Source organism: Malaclemys terrapin, chromosome 6, assembly GCF_027887155.1.
Source record: "Malaclemys terrapin pileata isolate rMalTer1 chromosome 6, rMalTer1.hap1, whole genome shotgun sequence".
Classification (NCBI taxonomy): Eukaryota; Metazoa; Chordata; order Testudines; family Emydidae; genus Malaclemys; species Malaclemys terrapin.
The window spans coordinates 86,312,035-86,333,809 of NC_071510.1; the positions used below are offsets into that span (position 1 = coordinate 86,312,035).

General features: G+C 40.5%; 1 protein-coding gene across 8 annotated transcripts in view; it reads left to right on the plus strand.

Moving 5' to 3' along the window:
- The window catches only part of ARHGEF28 (Rho guanine nucleotide exchange factor 28), a 190,044-nt gene that overhangs the window by 160,392 nt on the left and 7,877 nt on the right, over window positions 1-21,775 (plus strand). For 6 of the 8 annotated variants that reach the window (XM_054031953.1, XM_054031955.1, XM_054031957.1 and 3 more), the window contains 4 exons: window positions 1,285-1,323; window positions 1,410-1,457; window positions 4,607-5,095; window positions 6,773-7,043. In XM_054031953.1, the coding sequence (XP_053887928.1) occupies window positions 1,285-1,323; window positions 1,410-1,457; window positions 4,607-5,095; window positions 6,773-7,043 (847 nt within the window). Of the gene's footprint in view, window positions 1-1,284; window positions 1,324-1,409; window positions 1,458-4,606; window positions 5,096-6,772; window positions 7,044-14,441; window positions 14,501-21,775 lie in introns of those variants that run through there. The other 2 variants (XM_054031956.1, XM_054031958.1) reach the window with 2 other exon arrangements.

Here is a 21,775-nt window from a genome sequence, read left to right on the forward strand (position 1 = left end):
GTCCCCCTTTCTTTGCCTCAAACCAAACCTTAACCAAAGCTGCCCAGCTGCTGCTTCAGTGCTGCTCAGCTCTGCAGCCGGGCCAGAAGGGGAGTTGGCAGCTCTTCTATTTTTTAGTGCTCCCGCTGCATTGGGACTTCAGTCGGGAATCTGCTACAGAGCTGAGCAGCTTTTCAGTTAGTGTTTACAGTGGGGAGGGAAGACAGAGAGAAGATAGAGAGGGAAAGGGAGGGGAAAATGTATCAAGTTTAATGTTTCCACTTCCCCCCTGACCTTGGCTGCATTCTCAGCAGCAGCTTGTGGCCTTTCCCTTTCTGTTCTCACTTTTGGATATCAAAACTAAATCAGGCCCCTAATTTACTCTTTATAATGGAAAGTAAGACTCAGCAGTGAGTTTTGGTCCACAAAGTGCTGTTGAAGATGCTGCTGTTGTCATGGAGAAGTGAGAGAGAATCCAGATATTCTAGGCAACCAAAAACGGTGCAACAGTAATCACATAGCAAGTATACTCAAAGTAGTCTAGAAAGGATTGTGTTTGGCTTCTTCTCTATTTGTTTTTCCTCATCCTTCTCAAAGGAGCTGTTTTTCATGATGGAAGGCTTGTGGGTAACTTCTCCACTCCGGCCCAAATCCTTACTCCCAAATTTTAAAAAGGTTCTTAGAAAAAAAAGAAATGTAGAATTAATGACCCAGCTCTAATAGCAACAAGCCTTGACAGGATGCATATTAGTAGGCTTTGATGTACTTTTCAGGGGGCTGAATGCATTCACCCTTCTGCTTCATGCCTCATAACACAGTTAAGGCATTCACCCTAGTTTGCTAATATAAACCCTGTTGTGGTTTCTTGCTGTGTTAATACATAGTTTGTAGTTCTTCAGAAATCTGTTAGAACTGACTGTAAGTCACACAAGTCACTCACTGTACATATTGTAATCAGGATACTGTATTTGCAAAATTGTCAAGGAAACAAAGTGTTAATGGAAATATCATTTCTTTGCAGGAGTTGTCCACATGGGGATTAAAATTGTGGATGAAATACTTTTGTTTTTACAGTTGTCCTTGGGATCGCTAGTGATTTCCAAGTAATTTCTGGTGTTGGTGAATTATTAGTCTTCATAGATTACTGTTCCTGTCTTTTGTCACATGACACATAAAAAGGTTTGACTTAGTATTGCATGAATTAGCAATATGAGTATTTGGGCTAGGAAAAAACATTACCTAGACTATCCTATTTCAAAGTTTATAACAGCTATTCACAGCTATATGTATTCATATTTATTGTAGGTTGAATGCATGAATTTCTCAGGTTCCACACCAACAGAGGTGAGTATAAAGTTCAAATATGAATGTATTATTTAGTTAAACTTTACAGTTTTCATAGTTTTGAAAATCCTTCTCTTATTTTCCAGATTGTACAAGCAATCCAGAATTTAACCCGCCTCTTGTACAGCATACAGGTGATTACTCTGTTAACTTTGTACAGTAATACATCTATTAATGTTTCCCTTTAGAAGAAGTTTCTTTATCTTGCCCTTCTTTCAGACATTGTCACCATGTTACATTCTATTGACTTTTTACTGTTGCATAATTTAAATAATAAAGCAATATAATATGTGTTGGTTTATATTATGCTATAATGATATTCTCCTTCCAAGAACTTAGAAGAATGCTTCTTTGGAAAACTTTTTCCAAGACAGACGTGTACAATCCAAAGGGCTGTGGAGAAAATAAGATGGAGGATCTAAACTAATCAGTCAAATTGCACTTTATCTCCTTTCCATATACCATTCAGAATCTTGGAAAATCTGGATATTTAAATTAAAACACTTCCCAGATTATGTAAATTGCACAGCTAGCTCTTGCATAATAGATTCCTGACTCCTAACATGATTGTGATATGGTTAACCAGTAATTGAACAGTTTTGTCTAATGCTTAGAATAACCTACTGGGTGTTGGACTTCTGGGTTCTACTGCCAGCTGTCTGATCTTGGCTATATTATTTAACCTCATAACTGTAAACAGGATACAATTACCCAAACTGGTCAAAAAGTGGAATTTCCATCCCACAGAAAAATTTCATATTTCAACATTAGTTTTCATCTCACATCAAGACAAAATGTTGAAATATCAAAAATTTTCCTGGAAGGAAAAGTGCCAAAAAAATTTGATTCAGAAACTTTGAAACACAAAATGTTGACATTTATGATCAAAATGACACATTTTTGACATTTTGAAATGAAATGTTTTTTTTGTTGAAGAAAAATTGGAAAAAAAAAAAAAAGTAAAAATGACATTTTTCCCATTAAAAATTTTAATTTTGATAAAACCATCTTTTCCCATGGGAAATTTTTCAGTCCAAATATTTGGACCGGCGCTAATAATTGCTTGACTACATTCAATGGTGTTGTGAGGCCTAATTAATTACTGTTTGCAAAGTATCTGAGGCTACATCTACTTTACAAGCACGACAGTGGCATAGCTGTCTACTCCACAAGCGTCTACATGGCCGTAGACACTTCCTGCATCAGTGGAAAGCTTTTTCTGTTGATGTAGTTAATCCCTATCTCCAAGATGCAGTAACTAGGTTGATGGAAGAATTCTTCCATCGATATCGCTGTATCTACACTGCGGGTTTGGTTAACCTGTCCATGGCAATCAGGGTTCAAAATTTATCTCAGTCCTGAGTGACATAGCTGGGTGGATCTAATTTTTAAGCGGAGACCAGGCCTGATACTTTTGAATGAGGGTCCCTGTATACATGCACAGTTCTGTTGTCATTTATTGTAAGATTTAGGGCATAATGGGCAGGCAGAGCCACTGATCTTTTCCCACTTGCCAGAGTATCTATCTATTTTATCTAATGGCTAAAGAATTTCCTTCCCTAAACATTTCAAAATACAATATTTTGTCAAAATACGAAATTGATAGTTAATTACTTTATCATTTCTACAACTTCACCATTGTAGACCCAGACTGGGCCTGGCTGTGGGAGAATGTTCCTGGGTGAGGGCACTGTGATCTTGCCACCCCTTAAATTTCTGCACAGGGACCAGCCATAATCACTCCCTAATGTTAAGAACTGTGATAGTTTACTTCTGTTGTAGTAGCAGCCATGGGGAGCAGAGAGGAGCCAGGAGAGAGAGAAGCCTGGCCCTTCCCATCTTCCAAACTAAGCAATGCAGCTGAGTCAGTACAGTAAGCAAGTGTCAGGGAAATTGGGAAGTGCACACTGCACCCAGCTAAATGCACCAGGCTGCATTTCCCCGGCAACCTTCGAGGAACTATAATGGAGTCACTTGGAAGCCTCAGGTGACTCCTGCTGAACTGGATTCCCTCAGCAGCTCCAGCCCCAACGCAGGCTGTTGCTTAACTGCTTAAGTACAGCTCTTAGTGAAAGAAGTAGTTACTCTATAACAAAATAAACAGGGCTTTTTTCTGCTATGTACTTACGCGGACCTCATTCATGTAGTAGCTGAGCACCCCACAGTCATGAATGTAGTTCTCCTTACAACACCCCTGTGAGATATGAAGTGCTGTATGTCCCCATTTTACAATGAGAGAACTGAGGCACAGAGAGGCTAAGTGACTTGCCCAAAGTGGGGGGCAGCGCAGGGACTTGAACCCAGATCTCCCAAGTTCTAGGCTAGTGCCCTAACCATTGAACCATCCTTTTTCTCTGTGAACTCTTTTGGGACAAGGATTGTGTGGCCTCGGGGATAGAGCACTTGACTGGGACTCAGGAGGCCTGGGGTTTTATTCCTCACTATGCCATTGGCCTGCTGGGCCACCTTGGGCAAGTCTATGACTCCGTGACTCAGTTTCCCTATCTGTAAAATGGGATTGAAGATACAGACCTCCTTTATAAGGCTCTTTGAAATCTACTGATGAAAAGCTTCATTTCAGGTTTATCTGCATAAGCTCTTTCTCTCTATTATTATTATTACAATACAGCATCTAGAACAATGAGGCCCTGATCCTAATTTGGGTTTCTGGACATGTCTGTAATATAAAAACTAGATGATAATATTCATCACTAACTAGAAACTCCCTGAAAAAGAGTGAAATTCAATTCATTACAAAATGTCTCTCAGAACATGCATGAATACAGAATTCTGTACTTTTAATAGGCAGCAGGTTTAAAACAAATAAAAGGGAGTATTTCTTCACACAACGCACAGTCAACCTGTGGAACTCTTTGCCAGAAGATGTTGTGAAGGCCAAGACTATAACAGGGTTCAAAAAGGAACTAGATAAATTCATGAAGGATAGGTCCATCAATGGCTATTAGCCAGGATGGGCAGGGATGGTCTCCCTAGCCTCTGTTTGCCAGAAGCTGGGAATGGGCGATAGGGAATGGATCACTTGATGATTACCTGTTCTGTATATTCCCTCTGGGGTACCTGGCATTGAACACTGTCGGAAGACAGGATAATGGGATAGATGGACCTTTGGTCTGACCCAGTATGGCTGTTCTTATGTTCATGATGAATAGACTCCAAAGAAGCATTTGAGTGCTGACGCTTAAGGAAAATAGTAATATTTTTACCTAATGTTTATTAAAAATTAATTCAAAACCAGGTGGACATTAATATTTGGTTTTACTAGGCAGCCTTAACCATCCAGGACAGTTACGTGGAGATCCATAAGATAGTGCTGCACGAGCACGAAAGGACCAATCGGGGTCACAGTTCTCGTGGAAACCTACTGCTAGACCAGGAAAAATACCGAAATTTGGAAAAACAAAGGGAAGAACTGGCAAATATACACAAACTTCAGCAACAGTTTCAACAGGAGCAGCAGCGTTGGTCCCGCGAGTGTGACCAGCAGCAACGGGAGCAGGAGATAAGAGAGAATCAGCTGCAGGAGAGGGAGAGAGATTGCCTGTGTCAGGAAGAGCTTCTTCACCAGAACCGGGGAGAATTGGAGCTTCAGCTGCAAGAGTTCCAGCAGAACCTGGAAAGGCTTAGGGAGGGCCAGAGGATGGTGGAAAAGGAAAGAGACAACGTGAAGATGCAACAAAAGATATTGTGGCACTGGAAACACAGCCGCCAGAGCAGTCTGCCTGCAGCATTTCCATCTTCAGGGAGCAATGAGGTACATGATTTCCCTTCAATAATTTTCCTCTAAGCCAGTCTATATTATTATGGTGACCTAAACTTAAGATGCTGAAATTGCAGAAAGTGTTTTCTGAGATACGTCTGATACTTCATTTGGCAACTTGTTGAGTTGGTGTGTATGGGACCTAGCTTCAGGAGCATCCAAGGGTTTCCCATAGGCTGGGAGCACTGCAGAATGACACTCGGCCCATGGGTATAAACGTGAGGAATAGAAAGAATCATCATGTCCACATTTTACTCTGCCACTTCTTCTTTCCCATTAAATAGTTGGGGAAATGTTTAGTTTTCTGGAACAATAGAACCCCCTTGTTTCTCAGAGGAAGGCTATATCCATGTGTGGGGTGCAGACTGTCTAGAAATTTCTAAGGGACAGATCCTCAGCAATTGCTCCAGTCCCTTTGCAACAGTGCTGGCTCAAGTGAGCAGCTGGGAGTTTCCCTGTTGGGTATAAAACCTCCTCTGTGTCACCCTCTCTCACAAACAGCATCTTAGATGTGGGCAGGAGGGGTTGTGCTTCAGGCCAGTGAACCCTGATGGTATAATGGCCTGGTGGGGGCCATTGTCAGTTGACACAATTTGCAGAATCCCTGAGACTGCTCTGAGCTATGAAGAGAACCAAATTGCTTTTTGCGCCCCCTCTCCCCCCCAACAATCCTGGGAGTTGGGGGCCAGAGAGCAAAAAGTTGGCAGAAAACCACATATGTCCCTGACCAGCCCCAGCTGAGGCTTGGTACTGGCCAGCGCTCAAAATGAGAGGCAAGTGAGGGCCTCCTCCCACTCACCTCCCTATTTGATCTAACCCCGGAGAAAGCAGTGTGAATGTGACTAAATCTGTATGCTTACCAGTCTGAGCACTGGTGCAGCTGAAGATTATTTCAGTTTCCAATGTACTTTGGCTCACTGGGCAGGACTTACTAAAAGAGATGACAAAAAAGAGTCTGCCCATCAGCTGTTATGGAGGGGCTGGGGGTGTCTATTGGAATGTTCTAATGGGTGGGAGAAATGCTAACAGACTGTGATGGAGAGAGAAGAACACCAGAGCGATCTAGGCAGCCCACGGGATCAAGTTTCTTCTTCCCATTCCTTTAACTAAAATCTATAAACTCCTCATTGCTATGGCTGAAATTCAGTCTTTGTCCCCGAAGGCTGTCTCAGTGGTGGCCTCATGTATTAACAAACCCTCTCTGCCTGTTGAAAGAATGACACTCTTAAGAGCTGCTTGAAAAGAAGACACTGATGACTTTTAAAAAGCCTCTATGAATTTGCAACTGGAGTGGTTGTCTTGCCATTTCTGCTCATTCTTTCTAAGTGGCATGGTCCAATGTTGAGCAGAGGGACAGAGTTTAACCCCTTCAAAGTGAGCAGCAAAAGCTCAGCTCCTCCCTGGATCTGGCCCTTTGTTATTTTCCATTTGGCAAACATTGATTGGTTTTCTTGTGTTATGAACGGAGTTGAGACATTATTTAGCAGACTCTTGCTGATTATTCTGATACCACACAAATGGCTTAATGTGTTCATCCTAGCACCTGCTGAATAAAGTGGGCATTTGTTATGAATTTCACCCTTACTGGCAGCTAGTATAAGAAGGGGACTCATGATGTTAGGCAAAGATGAAGTAGTTAACTACATGTTTTCCTGGTTTTCTCTTGTGCAGATAATAGGACATAATCAATCGGAGAGCTTATGTGCTGAAAATTCATTCTTCATAAATGAAGCTTTAGTACAGATGTCGCTAAACAGTCTCAACAGATCAAATCCATCTCTAGTGTACCAGGATGGTGTATATGGGATAAACATCACCAGTTCAGATGTAACCAGGACTAGTGAAAATCAACCAGCAGTCACCAATGAACTCTGGAAATCTACTGCTCCCTGCCATCAGGTCTCCTCCTCCTGCAAAAGCAACAAGGATGCTTGTAATAATGGTAATTAATGCCTTAAATCTGTATCTAATAGAAAACAAGGAATCCATCGCCTCTCAAAGGGATTATTCCTATACATGAAGGAAATTCTGTAGTAAAAATGAACATTAATAATATTGCAGTGGTGAGTTGGTGTGTGCGTGCCAATGGATGCATGGCTGATACTTGATCACTGTTTGATTGTGATGATGTGTGAGAAGAGTTGCTAATACAGTAGATTTTTCTGAGACAACTCTGTTACGCTGACTGACGGGAGAGGAGAAAAGGAAGTCAGAGGAACAGAACAAAAATAGATGAATAACTCAGTCTTTGCGAAAGCTATCCTGTGTTTTGTATTTGCATCCTGTGTGTCACCAAATCAAGGCCTTTTTTCAACATGCTAAGGTTTGCCTGCATTTCACATTACTGTATAAAATATCAAGGCTGCAGACAAGTGGCTACTGCAAGAACCTTCCTGTTCAATACTTGAAATTTCTGAGTCAGAACAGCTTTTAATTTATAACTTCTAACTGATGATTAGTGCTTAGAGTAATCCTTGAACACACCCTTTGCTTCAGGACCTCATTGAGGATCCACTGAGAATGGCATTGAAAGACCCACTTTAATCATGGAAAGAAAATCACATAACTTCTAGGGAGTAAAGGAATCTTGAACAATAAGTAGTATGAGTTTGTGAAGAATAGCTCTTACTGTAAGATCTTGATTACTCCCCTTCCCGCTCCCAAATTGCAAAATTACTGGATGCAGGGAAAGTTGTAGATAAAATGTTTGGCTTCTGTTACAGCAGTTGATACTATTTCATGAAATCTCACACTCAGTACAGGTGAGCTTTAGCAAGAAGTATTGTCCTATGGATTGAAAACTTGCTGAAGGATTTAAATAAAAGTTAATGATAAACTCCAAAGTATCAAGTTTTCAAGGAGGCAGCTAGCTGGGGTACCTTCAGGTTCTGGGTCAGTTTTGGTCTTATTTAGTATCTTCATTGATTCATTACAGTTTGTAAGGCACTCTGAACCTGGTAGAAAAGCCAATAAATAAATAAAATCTAGTAGACGTAGGGGACAAGCCGGCACTGGCAGGGAAATAGATTAAATGACCAAGTAGGGTTTTTTCCCCCATCACTAACTTCTGTGATTCCAAGTGACACATGGCAATTTAGCATTACTGGGTGAGGTCTGAACACATTACCTCCTGCCAGCTCAAAGAATAAAAATGTCCTGAGAATTAGATCTGAGCCTGCTTCATGGCAGTGCAGAAAGATCACTCTTCCTACAACCAACTGTGTAGGTGTTATGTTCAAAACAGGGCAAAAAAACAGTGAGCGGAGCTGGGTTGATCAAAAATTGAAAACATGCATACGCACAGGGTTATTTTCAGTAATCTTGGGCCAGATCTTAAAGTTGTTACTCAAACAAGAACTTAATTGACTAAGGAGTTGGCTCCTTAATTCCCTTTTTCATGCATGAAAAGAGAATCATCTCAAGTCTTTCTTGAGCAAACATTATCTTTAACACACTTACTTCCCATATAGCAATAACGATCAGTCACCCTATAATGATAAAAAATGGGCCAGTCTGATCATTATAACTGTTTTACACTGTGTAACAAAGCAAATCAGCCTAATTATTAATACATAGCGCCCTACCAAATTCACGGCCATGAAAAACATGTCATGGATCGTGAAATCTGGTGTCCCCCCGAGAAATCTGGTCTTTTGTGTGCTTTTACCCTATACTATACAGATCTCACAGGGGAGACTAGTTTCTCTCAAATTGGGGGTTGCAGTGGGATTGCAAGGTTATTTTAGGGGGGATCACAGTATTGCCACTTTTACTTCTGTGCTGCCTTCAGAGCTGGGCAGCCAGAGAGCGGCGGCTGTTAGACAGGCGCCCAGCTCTGAACGCAGTGCCCTACCAGCAGCAGTGCAGAAGTAAGGGTGGCAATACTGTGCCATGCCGCCCTTATTCCTGTCCTGCTGCCTTTAGAGCTGGGTGGCCAGAGAGTGGCGGCTGCTGACTGAGGGCCCAGCTCTGCAGGCAGCAGCGCAGGAATAAAGGTGGCAATACCATACCACACCATCTTTACTTTTGAGCTGCTGCTGGCAGCGGCTCTGCCTTCAGAGCTGGGCTCCCGGCCAGCAGCCGCCACTCTCCAGCTGCCCAGCTCCAAAGGCAGTGCCACTGCCAGCAGCAGCACAGGAGTAAGGGTAGCAGTATCGCAACGCCCTCTACAATAACCTTGCAAACCCCCCCCCCACCACCACACACACACACACTCCCTTTTGGGTCAGGACCCCTACAATTACAATACTGTGATATTTCAGGTTTAAATAGCTGAAATCATGAAATTTATGATTTTTAAAATCCTATGACCAAAATGGACCGTGAATTTGGTAGGGCCCTATTTAATATAGGGTAACATTTTCAAAAATGCCTAAATGACTTAGGCCTGGTCAAGGTTGTTCCAGTTTAACTAAATCTGTGATTTTTATTCTGATGTAATTAAACTAATGCAACTCAATGTGTCAACACTTATGCAGGATTAAATGTATGGAAATTGGTTTAGCTTGCATTGATAAATGTGTAGGTGCAAGCTGAACCAATGTAACCAGTATTAAACCTACAGAAGGGGTTACATGCCAAAAGTTGCACTGGTTTAATTAAATTGATTCTACATTAATCTGGTGCAACATCTGTGTGTAGACAAGCCCTGGAGCTCCTAAGACACATAGGCACTTTTTAAAATGTTACCCATAGTGTACAGCTAGAGCAGGTGGTGTGTTGAAACCCCCAAATAGATATGGTATGATATTCCATTATAATGTTTGTAAAAGAGAGATGAAAGGTATTTTGTATTACAGTCATACACTGTGTGAGTCTGAATGATTCAGGCCTCGCTCTGTCATCCATCATGTGCTGCTGTACACAGAGTACGGAATGAGAAGAACTTTAAACTTCTCTGCTGAAAGACAGATGGCATTCTAAAGCAAAATCAAATGGCTCAGCACATGGAAATGAAGTAAATCTCCCAATATAAAATAAGCTGAGTTGTGTGGATATTTCATATCCGGAAACTGATTTTTTTCCCCATGCATTTTGCTCAACTTTCAGAGTTCAGGGAGATTTCTAATCATACGCACACATTTCCTGATACTTCTTCAGGATAAAGTCAGTTCTGCTCCATAGTGTTCTAAAATTCTGACTGTGACAGGTATGGCAATATCCTGCAATATCTTGGACAGACCTCATTGAATTCAGTTAGATCTTACGGTGTTAAATTTATGTATCACCGTGAGCCAGGTATTCTATTTCATTCCATGGGGTGTGGGACCCCAGCTCTCCAAGAACTAAGAACAATGGGGTATGATTAGATAAATTCGATCAGATTGTAAAAACCTCCTGAGAGGCACCACCACCTGGAGAGACTTGCATATACTGGTTCAAACTGGATTCTCTGAAGAACAGCAGACAAAGAATGGACTTTTGGATAAATAAACTGAGTTTAAACTGACTTGAGGCCTTGGTTCTGATCCAGCAAATGGGCAGGATGTACGGTCCAAAGGGAGGGCCCCAATCCTCTAGGGAAGAGTTGGAAGGACTGACACCAGCCAGAGTCTTTGTGGAGTTTGGGGAGAGGGTGTGATCTCTGGTAAGCGTATTAGCATGCACGTAGGTTTTTTTAATGGTTTTCAATATGCTTTTCCTATAATGCTTTTACCTTAAGAATAAATGTGCTTGCTTAGAAAGAGCCAGGTCATAACACCTGTGGGTAACTACTCTGTTTATACCTCTGAGAAGGGGGCAAAGTAGGCCTCCTTAAACAGTCTGGCTTGCTAGGGAACTCATAGTGTAGGTAGGAAACTGTGCAGCCTGGGAAAAACCTGGTCAGGATAGAGAGAGAGACAGGCCTCTGCCCAAAAGAGGTGATGGCTGGGGAGCCAGAAGCCTGAGAGTGGGTGCCCTTGCTTAACCTTGGAGGAGGAATACAAGTACCATTGCTCTTAACTATGATATCACCCAATCAGAAATGTAGGAAGGACCATAAGAGTGTTGAAAACAAGAGCTAGTCGAAACTTTTTGAATTTTCAAAGTTTTGACAAAATTGTGAAAAGTGTTTTGAATTTTTCAACCATTTCTATTGAAAGCTATTGTGAATTCTTATAATTCTCTGAGGAAAAAATACACAAGAGTTATAATTATAAGTGGAAATAGAATTAAAAAACAACTGTTGAATATATTTTGCTTCTAGTTTACTGGAAATGGCAATGCATAAATAATTGTATTGCAGTTACAGTTCCGATTTTAACAATTGACTGCATTTAGGCAATTGATTTTACTGCATTATTAGGTGTTTTGTAATAAGTATGTAAGAATACTTGAAAAATAAGTTCTGAAATAATTTTCAGAAACAAGATATTTAATGCCTATAAATATTACCCAAAAAGTTAATGATGCTATCTTCTATGGTGTATTACCTGCAACACAATTTAACTTTATAAATATACCCACATGAAAATAGCTACATTCCTTTACTTAATAATACTGAATTAATATTTTAAAAGGTAAGACGTAAGGTTTCTTCACATAGCTAACATGATTACAAAGTGTGTGTGTGTGTGTGTGTGTGTGCGCGCACGCGTGCTTACCAAAGACCTAGGGCAAGTTCCCTTAAGCTGTAACTGGCATTATCTCCCATACAGTCATTTAGTAGAAGGAAGAAAATGATTGAAAGAAAAATGTCTTAATACCATAGGGTAATAGTTGTTGTCTTCTTTCATGCAGATAATTTAACAACTTCAGCTAATTGGAAGGAGGAATGAAATATTGTTCTGTGTCAGGATAGCTTAAGAATTGAATAAATTATGTCCCGGCATTCAATTGACATGTCTGGGTACATATCCACAATGGTGCCTAAGGATTTAGCCATGCACTGTACTGAATCTTTATCTCTTATAATGTGTACGCTTTTAAAGTCTTATATGAATGCTTCAATATAAGGTGCTGTAGTGCATTTTCTATTCAGATGTTATCTGTACCAGTAATTGTATTGAAGTCTGAACAACAGATAGATCTGGGGGGAAATTGAAGTTTGATTTTTTTATTTTTATTTTTTGCAATCTCATCACAAGATATGTCCATGTATAGTGTACTGAAAAGTATAACATAAATATTTCTTGGGAATGTACCCAAAATTATTGATATCATTCCAAACAAGCAAAGGATTAAAAAATTCATAACACCATTTTACTTATATATGTTTTTCGCTATTATTCATTCTGACACATTTTGAAAGCATAAAACACATTTTTGGGAAGGATAAAAACTTCAAGTCTTCAGTTGTTTTCTTTAGTGACCAGAGACAATTTTGAATGGATGCACCAATTATTCATCTCATCTCATCTCATCTAGCTTAGATTATACATGGGTGGCAGGTATAATAGGCTACGGGAGGTTCAGCCTCCCCTGGCGCAGCCGCTGCCGCTGGACGCTGGTTGTAAGTTTGGTGGAAATTTTTGCTTATTATTATGCCCCATGCAGGTTCTGGGGTGGCCAAGGAGGCAGTATCTGCTATTCAGCTTCCTGGGTTCATCAGTAACCTCTCTGGACTCCAGGGAGATTATTGGTGAACCCTGGGAAGCTGAATAACACATACTGCCTCCCCAGCCACCCTGGAGCCTGCATGGTGCATATCAAAAGCTCAGGTTCTTCTTCCAGAATAGAAGAGACGAGAGCTTTTCCCGCGGGGTGGCTTGGGGTCTGGAAAGGTGTGGCACCGCTGGGGAGGCTCTGTCTGGCCCAGGGCTCCTTTGGCCATTGGGGGGGGAGGTGCTCAGAGCTCCAGTTGGCCCAGGGCTCCTCCAGCCGAGGGTGGGACTCTGGGTGGGGGGGGAGGCTTGTGACTCCGGCCATGGAGGGGCAGGGGGTTTCAGGGCTCCAGGTGTGGGGGAGTCGGTGCAGGCGGAAGGGGTGGAGCTGGGAGCTAGCCTCCTCGAAGGTGGGCTCCACCCATGCTTATATATTCACAATGCTCCCCTCTCAGTGGCATCTCGATCATTTTCAAATTATTGCCCAATTTAGGCATCATTTCAAAGTACAGAAGCCTTGCCATGGTGGTGGGAACCCTTGTCTTTATTGCAACAAACATGTTTTCAGAGATTGGGTAGTGTGCCATGAGCTGAGTGCCTCCTAGGTAAAATTCATTCCTGTGCAGAGGGCCAGCTTAAGACCTGTGCACCACTTAAATCCCACTTGTACTCCCCCTAGTAGTGCTAAAGTGGGGTTTAAGTCAATGTAAGGCTTTGTGCTATCCCTCTGAATAGGGGTACACTTTACCCCTATGATGTGCTGAGTGCCCTTAACTCCTCTTGTAGTCAAGCTAAGGGCATTCAGCCCCTTCCAGCATTATCGCTTTAGTGAGTTAACCCAGATAGCCTCATAAATACTCAGGTGTTCTAGATCAGAAGAGCAAAGTATGTTGGAGGGAGACTCAGGTGAACCATTAGAAGTCTAGCTGGTGAGTATGTAACAGGCCAGGGAGCTTACATTCGTAACTTTGCTAGACATTAAAAAGCATGGACTCACTAGAGACATCAGTTTTATGAATTATTACACCAGTCTGTAACCCACTAACCCTACTTTGTCCTAAGACTGCAGAGGTGTTAATTGCCCACTTCATCTTGAATGGTCTCTTGCAACATGTATTAACTCCTTATGCTTAACAATCTGTTCTAGCTTGTATTTAGCTGACACACTCTGAGTACCTTTCCCAGACGTGAAGAAGAGCTCCATGTAGCTCCAAAGCTTGTCTCTCTTTCACCAACAGATGTTGAGCCAGTAAAATATATTACCTTACTTACCTGGTATCTCTCATGCTGGGACCAACATGCCTACACCACTGCAAACTCTATTATTAGACTTTCTATCCCCATCCAAGGAGGAGGTTTTCCTTTAGTTATTTTTCCAGTATATTTGTCTTTATTTAGTGTCTTATACTTTTAGATACTCTTAAATCCATTTAAAAAGTTGCTCTGTCAGGCAAAGAGACTGATGATTGTTTTGTTGAACCTACTCTTAACGAGCGCAAACCAGTTTCACTTGCTTTAATCTAATATTTAAGATGCAGTATTTAGTAATATGTTGATTTTAATAACCTTAACATTAGATATGACATAGTGAGATGTATTTACACATAATTTGCTGCAGTGTGCTTTCCATCCAGGAAATTAAAAATGTACTGAATGGGCATGATTAGGGATTTACACTAGTATAAATCAGAAGTAATTCTGTTGAAGTCACAGGAGCTACACCATATAAAATAACATAAGTATGATGATCAGGTGAAATTCACTTTGTTACATAGTGTTAAACACATTCTAAAAGTGTGTTCATATTCTCTCGCTAGGGTTCCAAGTTAGCAAAGCCCTGATTCTGAAAACCATCACTATTCAGAACAGCACTCAGGTACATATTTAACTTTGAGCTCATGTTTAAGTGCTTTATTGAATAGGGATTTCATTCATCAGTTGGGACTTTCAAGATGTTGAGTAACTGTTACAAAAATGTCATCACAGTTCCTTTATTTGTCTTTTAACTGTTTATTTTTAAATATTAATACCAAATTTTGTATTGAAACATAAACTTCTTTTGTATATATCATACTGTCTCTTACATAACCCATCAGCAATGAGCCAGTTCATTTGAAATTATCAGATAAGGAAGCCATCTGGTGTAGCAATCAACATCTGCATTTTTTAAAAAAATTGCACCCAAGTTATAGTACACACTTAACAGGATTTCTGATTTCATTTAGGGAAATCCTGTATGGCAAACAGCAAAACGGCCATCTGCATTATTTTGGCAGGGGAAAAAAAATGCAGATTAGCATGAAAGAATACTTTTTTTTTTCCAGTTTGCTTACTCTGTGCATTTGACAACATATTGTATATGGTTACTTTTTACTGTTTGCCCTCTATTCCTCCATTGCTTTTATAGGTCTTTCACCCAGAAATAAGGGGGAGAAAACCTTTTTCAAATAGAGAAACGTGATTGCAAAGCCACAAAATTGACAGGGAGACTCATGGGCAGGTGTGGTATCTGAAACTACTTTTAACACGGTTTTTGAAATTGACTAGATGCCAAGTTGACAGCATTCCATTAATTCTAAGATGAGTAGTTTGTGTCTTTTGTTCTAGACACATTCCCAGTACCCTTAGTATGGGTGACTGCATCTAAGGTACCCATTGATCAAAGCATAGTTGTAATTCAACTAATTGAACAAATATAGATATTTGTAAGGCAAGATAATTCCATCAGTTCTAACACTAATATTGCACAGATGCATTAATGCTGGCAGATAACCTCACGGGCAGAATAAAATCGTCTTTAATTTTGTAATTGGCAACAAATTTTAGTCTTGTCTCATGCCACACAACACAAAGTTTTGTGTTCAACTTTAATAAAGCAATGTTTGTGGGATGCTTGGTGGAAGTGAATCATAAGGGAAGTATGTTTTCCTCTCGGGAATAACATCACCATTTGTTTAAAGCAGATGGCAAAAGGGATTAAATCACACGGCAGTGTGATACCAAAGTGAAAAATATGTCATTATATGTCATCTGCAATTAGCATATTTCAACCAACACTTGCTTTTGGCCTCCGTAGTTGTAGGGTCTTATACTTCTGTTACTAATTCTGTCAGTGAAAATATCTTATCTAGTCTTTGAACCACAGTGGATGAAGTGGTATTACATAGCCTTATAATTAAGACAGTTAACTAAGTGTCATTTTTATAATGTCGGCTAATTTAAATAGAGGATTTCTTGTATAATTTTACTCTTTCCAATTTCCAATGTCCCTGTTTGAGGGTTTTGTTAATTAGGAGATAAGTCTAAAATAGCATTATACTTCTGTGGAAGTGCAGTATTCAGATTAGTCATCCCCTTCCTTCGGACATACCACTGGCATTTTATATATTTTACATATGTGGGCACCTCTTACTCAGTGGTGTCTTACATGCCAATTTCTCACACAAAAACAGAATAATGTCCAAACCTTTCTCATTTTACTCACACGTGTAGTCCCATTGATTTTGGTGGAGTGGGCTTTGATGTCAATGGGACTGCTAGAATAAGGAGAAGTAGAGGATTTGGCTATGTAGGTATAAAAAATAAAGGCCATCATCAACCTTTACATATAGACTTGGGTTTTGGGGGTGGGGGTAGATAAGGTATGTGGTCGTTCCAACAGCATAAATCGAATGGAGACAACATGCAAGTTTTCAATCCATTAAAGTGACTTGTTCCCCGGAGTCTGTTAACTGTAACAATGGCTACATACTTATTTACAGATTTATTTGGGCATAAGCTTTCGTGGGTAAAAACCTCACTTCTTCGGATGCCCATGAAAGCTTATGCCCAAATAAATCTGTTAGTCTTTAAGGTGCCACCAGACTCCTTGTTGTTTTTGTAGATACAGACTAACACGGCTACCCCCTGATACTTGATACTTATTTACGTTTATTCATTCAGATTTCTGAAATATAGTTGTAGGTGTCCAACCCATAAATTAGAAACCACAAAGTAAATGAAGGACGCAGCATCCTTGTAGAAGAGACCAGAAGGACAGGCTTTGTAGCATGCCCAGAAGGTTAGCTGGGATTTGGAGAAGTGGAGTGGGACAGGGGAGCAAGTTCCAACACGGAGGATCCCCACCCACTCAGTCCTCAGCTTCCTCTTTTTTATGTTGAAAGAGCTCAAACTTGAGAGGGTCTGCTGATCTCACATGTGACGCTGTGTCCTGGAGAGAGAGGTGGTCTCTCAGGAAAGGGCGCCACAATACAATAGAACTTTACTAATTGCTGTTTGAGGTTAAGAAGAGCTGTTGGGGAGGCTGTGTTTCTCTTATTCAGTATGATCTATGGGTGTAGGCTTGGTAGGGTGCCTTGTTTTAATACATTATTAAAACTGTTTCATATAAATTCTGTAATGCACTTAGAGCCTGGAATAGATGCAATGCACCAATATAAATAAATAATTGCTCTAATGGCCCAGAGAAACCCTTTGAAGATAATCAAATTTTGCAAAATAGGATGCAAGTACCCCCAATAAAAGTCATGGCTACTGAATCACAAAATGTACCTGGCTTGCTTATTGTGAAAAATGCAATCTAGCTTTAATTATTTATGACAGTACTTTATAATATTCCAGGAAATACCCTGTAGCAAATTATAGAAAAATAATGGAGTGTTAGTAACATGAGACCTCACAACAGTATCTGCTTAATATTTGCTAAGAAATTTTTGGGGCAGATTGTCTGTCTGTCTGTGTCTTGTACTGCCACCTATCACCATAGTATCCGAGTGCCTTCCACATAAAATATATTGGCCATAGTGAAATTCCTAGTAAACTTTATGGAATCTCTGGCTTGCCTTCCTTATCTGGTTATAGAAAGCTCTTCTTTGGGTAGGGTGTTTTGGTGTGGTAGTGAGGAGGATGTTGATGATGTCAGTGTTCTGTTTATGGTAGAAAAACTTTAGCAAATTGGAAGGTTTTGTAGAATTTTCTAAAGGTATGTCTATATTCGAGCTAGAAGGTGTAATTTCCAGTTCAAGTAAACATACCCTTACTAGCCGCCTGAGTACAATTCCATCCAAGTGAGTACTCAGGTGGCTAGCCAAATACTCATATCACTGGGGCTAGACTGCTATTTTTAGTGTGCTAGCGGGATCAGAGCTAGCACAGATATGTTTGTTTGAGTGGAAATTACACCTCCCAACTCCAGTGTAGACATACCCTAAAGGTTGGCCAGACTCGATTAATCTAATCTCCTCTGGAAGTTTGTTCCACAGCCAGATCCTCCAAATGTGAATGCTAATGAGAATAAGTGAAGTTCTACTCTATAATGCAATTTTATTTTGCTTAGAGTCTTTCTTCCAAAAAAAAACCAACCCCACTTCAAAGAGTATCTGTAAAGAATATATTTCCAGAATTCAATAATACATAGCAGACGAGGCAAGAAATTGGTCTTAATATATGCTGCAGCATTTCCATAAAAGCATAAAAATATGGAGAGCAATTTTGGACTGCCTCCAGAAATGACTGGAGAGACTTTGCAGTAGTTTGAGAAGGTGACTGATATGGCACCACTTTTTACATTCTGGGAGGAGATGGCCTGTAGTGTCACCTAATGGGGTCTGGAGAGCTAGCATTTGGGAAGGTCATAAAGAAGGGACTAGCAGTAGTTAAAGCAAGGGAACATGACATTACAATTGCGGATTACAGCAGAAGTGAAATCAGAGCAGCATCCTACATGGGCACTGCTGCAGGATGTGGTGATAGATTTTTAGTAAAGGGAGATGAAGGAAGTGCTGATGAAGTCAGACTCGAGGGTAAGGCCAGGGTTATGGATAAAAGAGACAAGTGGGGAAAATGAAGGTCAAGGAGGGAGGAAGAGTAATGTCTGAGGTTGTCCCTTTTGCTTAAGAGAAGCACTTCACTGAAAGGAGTTGAGAGAAAGCCACAAGTTTATTTGGCAAGTGTTTTTGCCAGCCTTGATGTAAAATATTCCCTTTGGTTTTACGCAAACTGTTTCAACAGTGTGTTTATCAAACAATCTAAAAAGAGCCCATTTCAATGTATTTAAGCACACCCCTAAACTTCCTGTGTCTGAGATGCAGGTAACACAAGTTACATGCCAAGGTTTAGTTTTTGCAGTATTTTTTGTAAATGACCACAGGAGGTGAAATCATCACAGCATGCTTCCTGCCAGTGCTGATTAGAAGACAAAGCAAAGTCAGCAATGGCCACATGAAGATGACTGTCAGGAGATCCCTCACAGACCAGAAAAAGGGAACATTTCCTTGTTTTTTGATATCAGTGGAGCATGAACATTTTTTCACTATGACCATCAGATAAGAGGCTTTGATCACATGCTTCCACTTTTAGTGATGCCCATGGTTTTCCTACAGTAATCAGCAGCTTCTTCCATTAAAGGGTAAGATAAGCATATAATGAATTTAAAACAAGCACTTGGCATTATTTTAGCTACTGAAATGGCTCTTCACATTGTTTTCAGGCCTTTTGTACTCACTTCACCTTGGGTTTTGGTCTTGTCAGCTTTTATAAGCTAGAAAGTTGAACTTGGTCAGTGCTTAGGAAATCACCAAGTAAAAAGTGTGCATAGTACCTCTGTAGAAGGCACTCTTCCTTCTGTATGGGTAATGAATCTGTGACCTAGTATTATATTATGGCAGTATTAGTCAAAGAATGGGGCATGGCCCCTTGAGGGGCATGTTGAAGGATGACCTGAGAGGTGGGGACAGTGGCTATAGTTCTCCAGGACCTCAGCTTTCATTTTTTAAATAAGTGTCTGTCTTTTATGAGTGCAGAAAAGCCTACAAAATATCAGTTTAACCAATGCAGTGATGTCTGCCTGAGTTTGCAGAGACCCTGAAACGATAGTTTTGAGGGATGAATTGACCTTTTCATTTCAACAGGTGCTAATTCAGATGTCAATGATCATACTTTAAATGACAACAGAGGGTCCTGTGACACCTTTAAGACTAACAGAAGTATTGGGAGCATAAGCTTTCGTGGGTAAGAACCTCACTTCTTCAGATGCAAGAAGAAGAAGTGAGGTTTTTGCCCACGAAAGCTTATGCTCCCAATACTTCTGTTAGTCTTAAAGGTGCCACAGGACCCTCTGTTGCTTTTTTGCAGATTCAGACTAACACGGCTACCCCTCTGATACTTTAAATGACTGCATTGTTAACGATTTAGCTGTACATTAACATATGTAGAAAAGGAGAGAGAGATTTACTATGATCATCGACGCTAGCATTGTGCCCATCACGGAGTGCAAAGGGTTAGTTGAGGTGGCAGAAGATGTATAAATGAAAATGTGTAGGCTTTTAACAGCATGTGGCAGTGTTGTGGGGGGCAGATACAATTGGTTTGTTTTTTCCTGAAGGGGATACAGCTTTCAAAAGTATGGGGAGCACTGTCCTAAGGTGTGGTTTGTTACAGAATTTCTGTTTCTCCAGTGAGAGCTCAATCTGAAGCTTTAGCTACTTACTGTAATTTGTTTTAACTTCACTATCCTGGCTAAGTTCCAGCTCCGGTGTTTACATTACGTGTGGTATCTACCTGTGTTTCCCCAGTTTTATCAGTTGGATAAAATATTCTTTACTTTCTTTCTAAAGCTGATGTTTGTGTAGTATGCTGGCACAGATTGGCTACTGTGATGGGTGAAATGATCCCTATACATACAGCTGGTAACATTCTTTGTGATTCTTTTGTATAAAAAAGCGTTCTAAGGTTTTATGATTATTTTCTCTTGATCATTTGGGTGCAGCTGTGTTTAATGAGCTGGAAAAGAAGTAGGTCAATAAAATGTGTTCATTGTTCGCAGACTATCCATTCGACTATGTGTGTGTGTGTGTGTGTGTGTGATTAGCCATCTAAGGGTTCAAAGCTTATCACATAGACAACTTAGTAGAGAATTCACACCTAATTAAATCAATATTAAGCAATATCTGACAGCTGGTAGGCAGTGCTCCACACTGAGGTGAGAGTGTAAGCATTTAATGTGTAGAAGGGTGTGATATCAAGTAAAACTTATTTTTAAATCTCTGCTGTTAGTGTCCAATGGAAATACTGTAGAAAGAACGTGTTTTAAAAGCTGTGCACTTTTTAAAGCCAGCACAATTGTTGACACATCTACATAATAGGATAAAAACCAAAACTAAATATTTTAGCCTAAAGGAGGTCGCCTTCAGCTCAAGTGGTGAAGAGACCTGTGTATCTGATGCTGAAGGTCCAAGATTTGAACCTTGTTGTCAACAATGGTATCTGAGAATCTTTACAAAACTGTTTTTTAATGACCCCACTCCATAGGTCATCAACATGGAGTTGCACCCATTTAAGCCAGCCATGGACTTGGTCCAAAGGCTCTTAACTGAACCTTTCTAAACAATTGGGAGGCTAAAACAAAATCCATGCTGCTTTGTTTAAACTAATAATTGCACAGATAATAGGCATATATAGCCCTGTGACATTCCAGTAATTTTACCGTGATCAACAATCGAAGGCAGAGACAGAAAAAAAGATTATGCTGTCACAGACCTTTAATGTCATAGAACCAGAACTCTGATTCCTTCGTTTTAAATCTACTAACAACAAAATACTCAAAAGACTGACAAGGCTAATTAACCCTGGGTCTGTTTTGATCTAATTGCTCGTCTGCTTTTTGTGAAAAGATCTCTCATGCAGGAGGATGCTTGTTTGCCTGAGAAATGTAGCAGCTGCTTTTTCTTCTGTAGGACTGGTTAAAAGTAAAGGGCAGCATTAAAATTCCTAGGTCGATTTTCAATCTTATTCAGCTGGTTAAGAAATGGATTAGGCTTCTCTTTCCTCAGTGGTATGAAGGTCAGAATTTTTCTGGGTGTGTGAGAGAGGTTCAGAACATTTCCAGTTTCCAGTGAGAAGCCTTTCATGGAGGGATAGTTGAAGTAATGCCAGACCCTCTCAGACACCAAAGGCCTCCTTGTGCCCAGCCCTATGTGGAGGGGGGGAGTGGGTGCAAGAAGCCTTCCCCATTCTGTGCAGGGTGTGGGCCAGATGCACTTGCCTGAATGCAGAGAGACTGCATCTAGCAATTGCGTTGGCACCCAATAACTCATTGCCTCCTGGCACCCAATGGGGCAGCACACTTTATCCTGTCCTCTCCCATGGCTGGTTG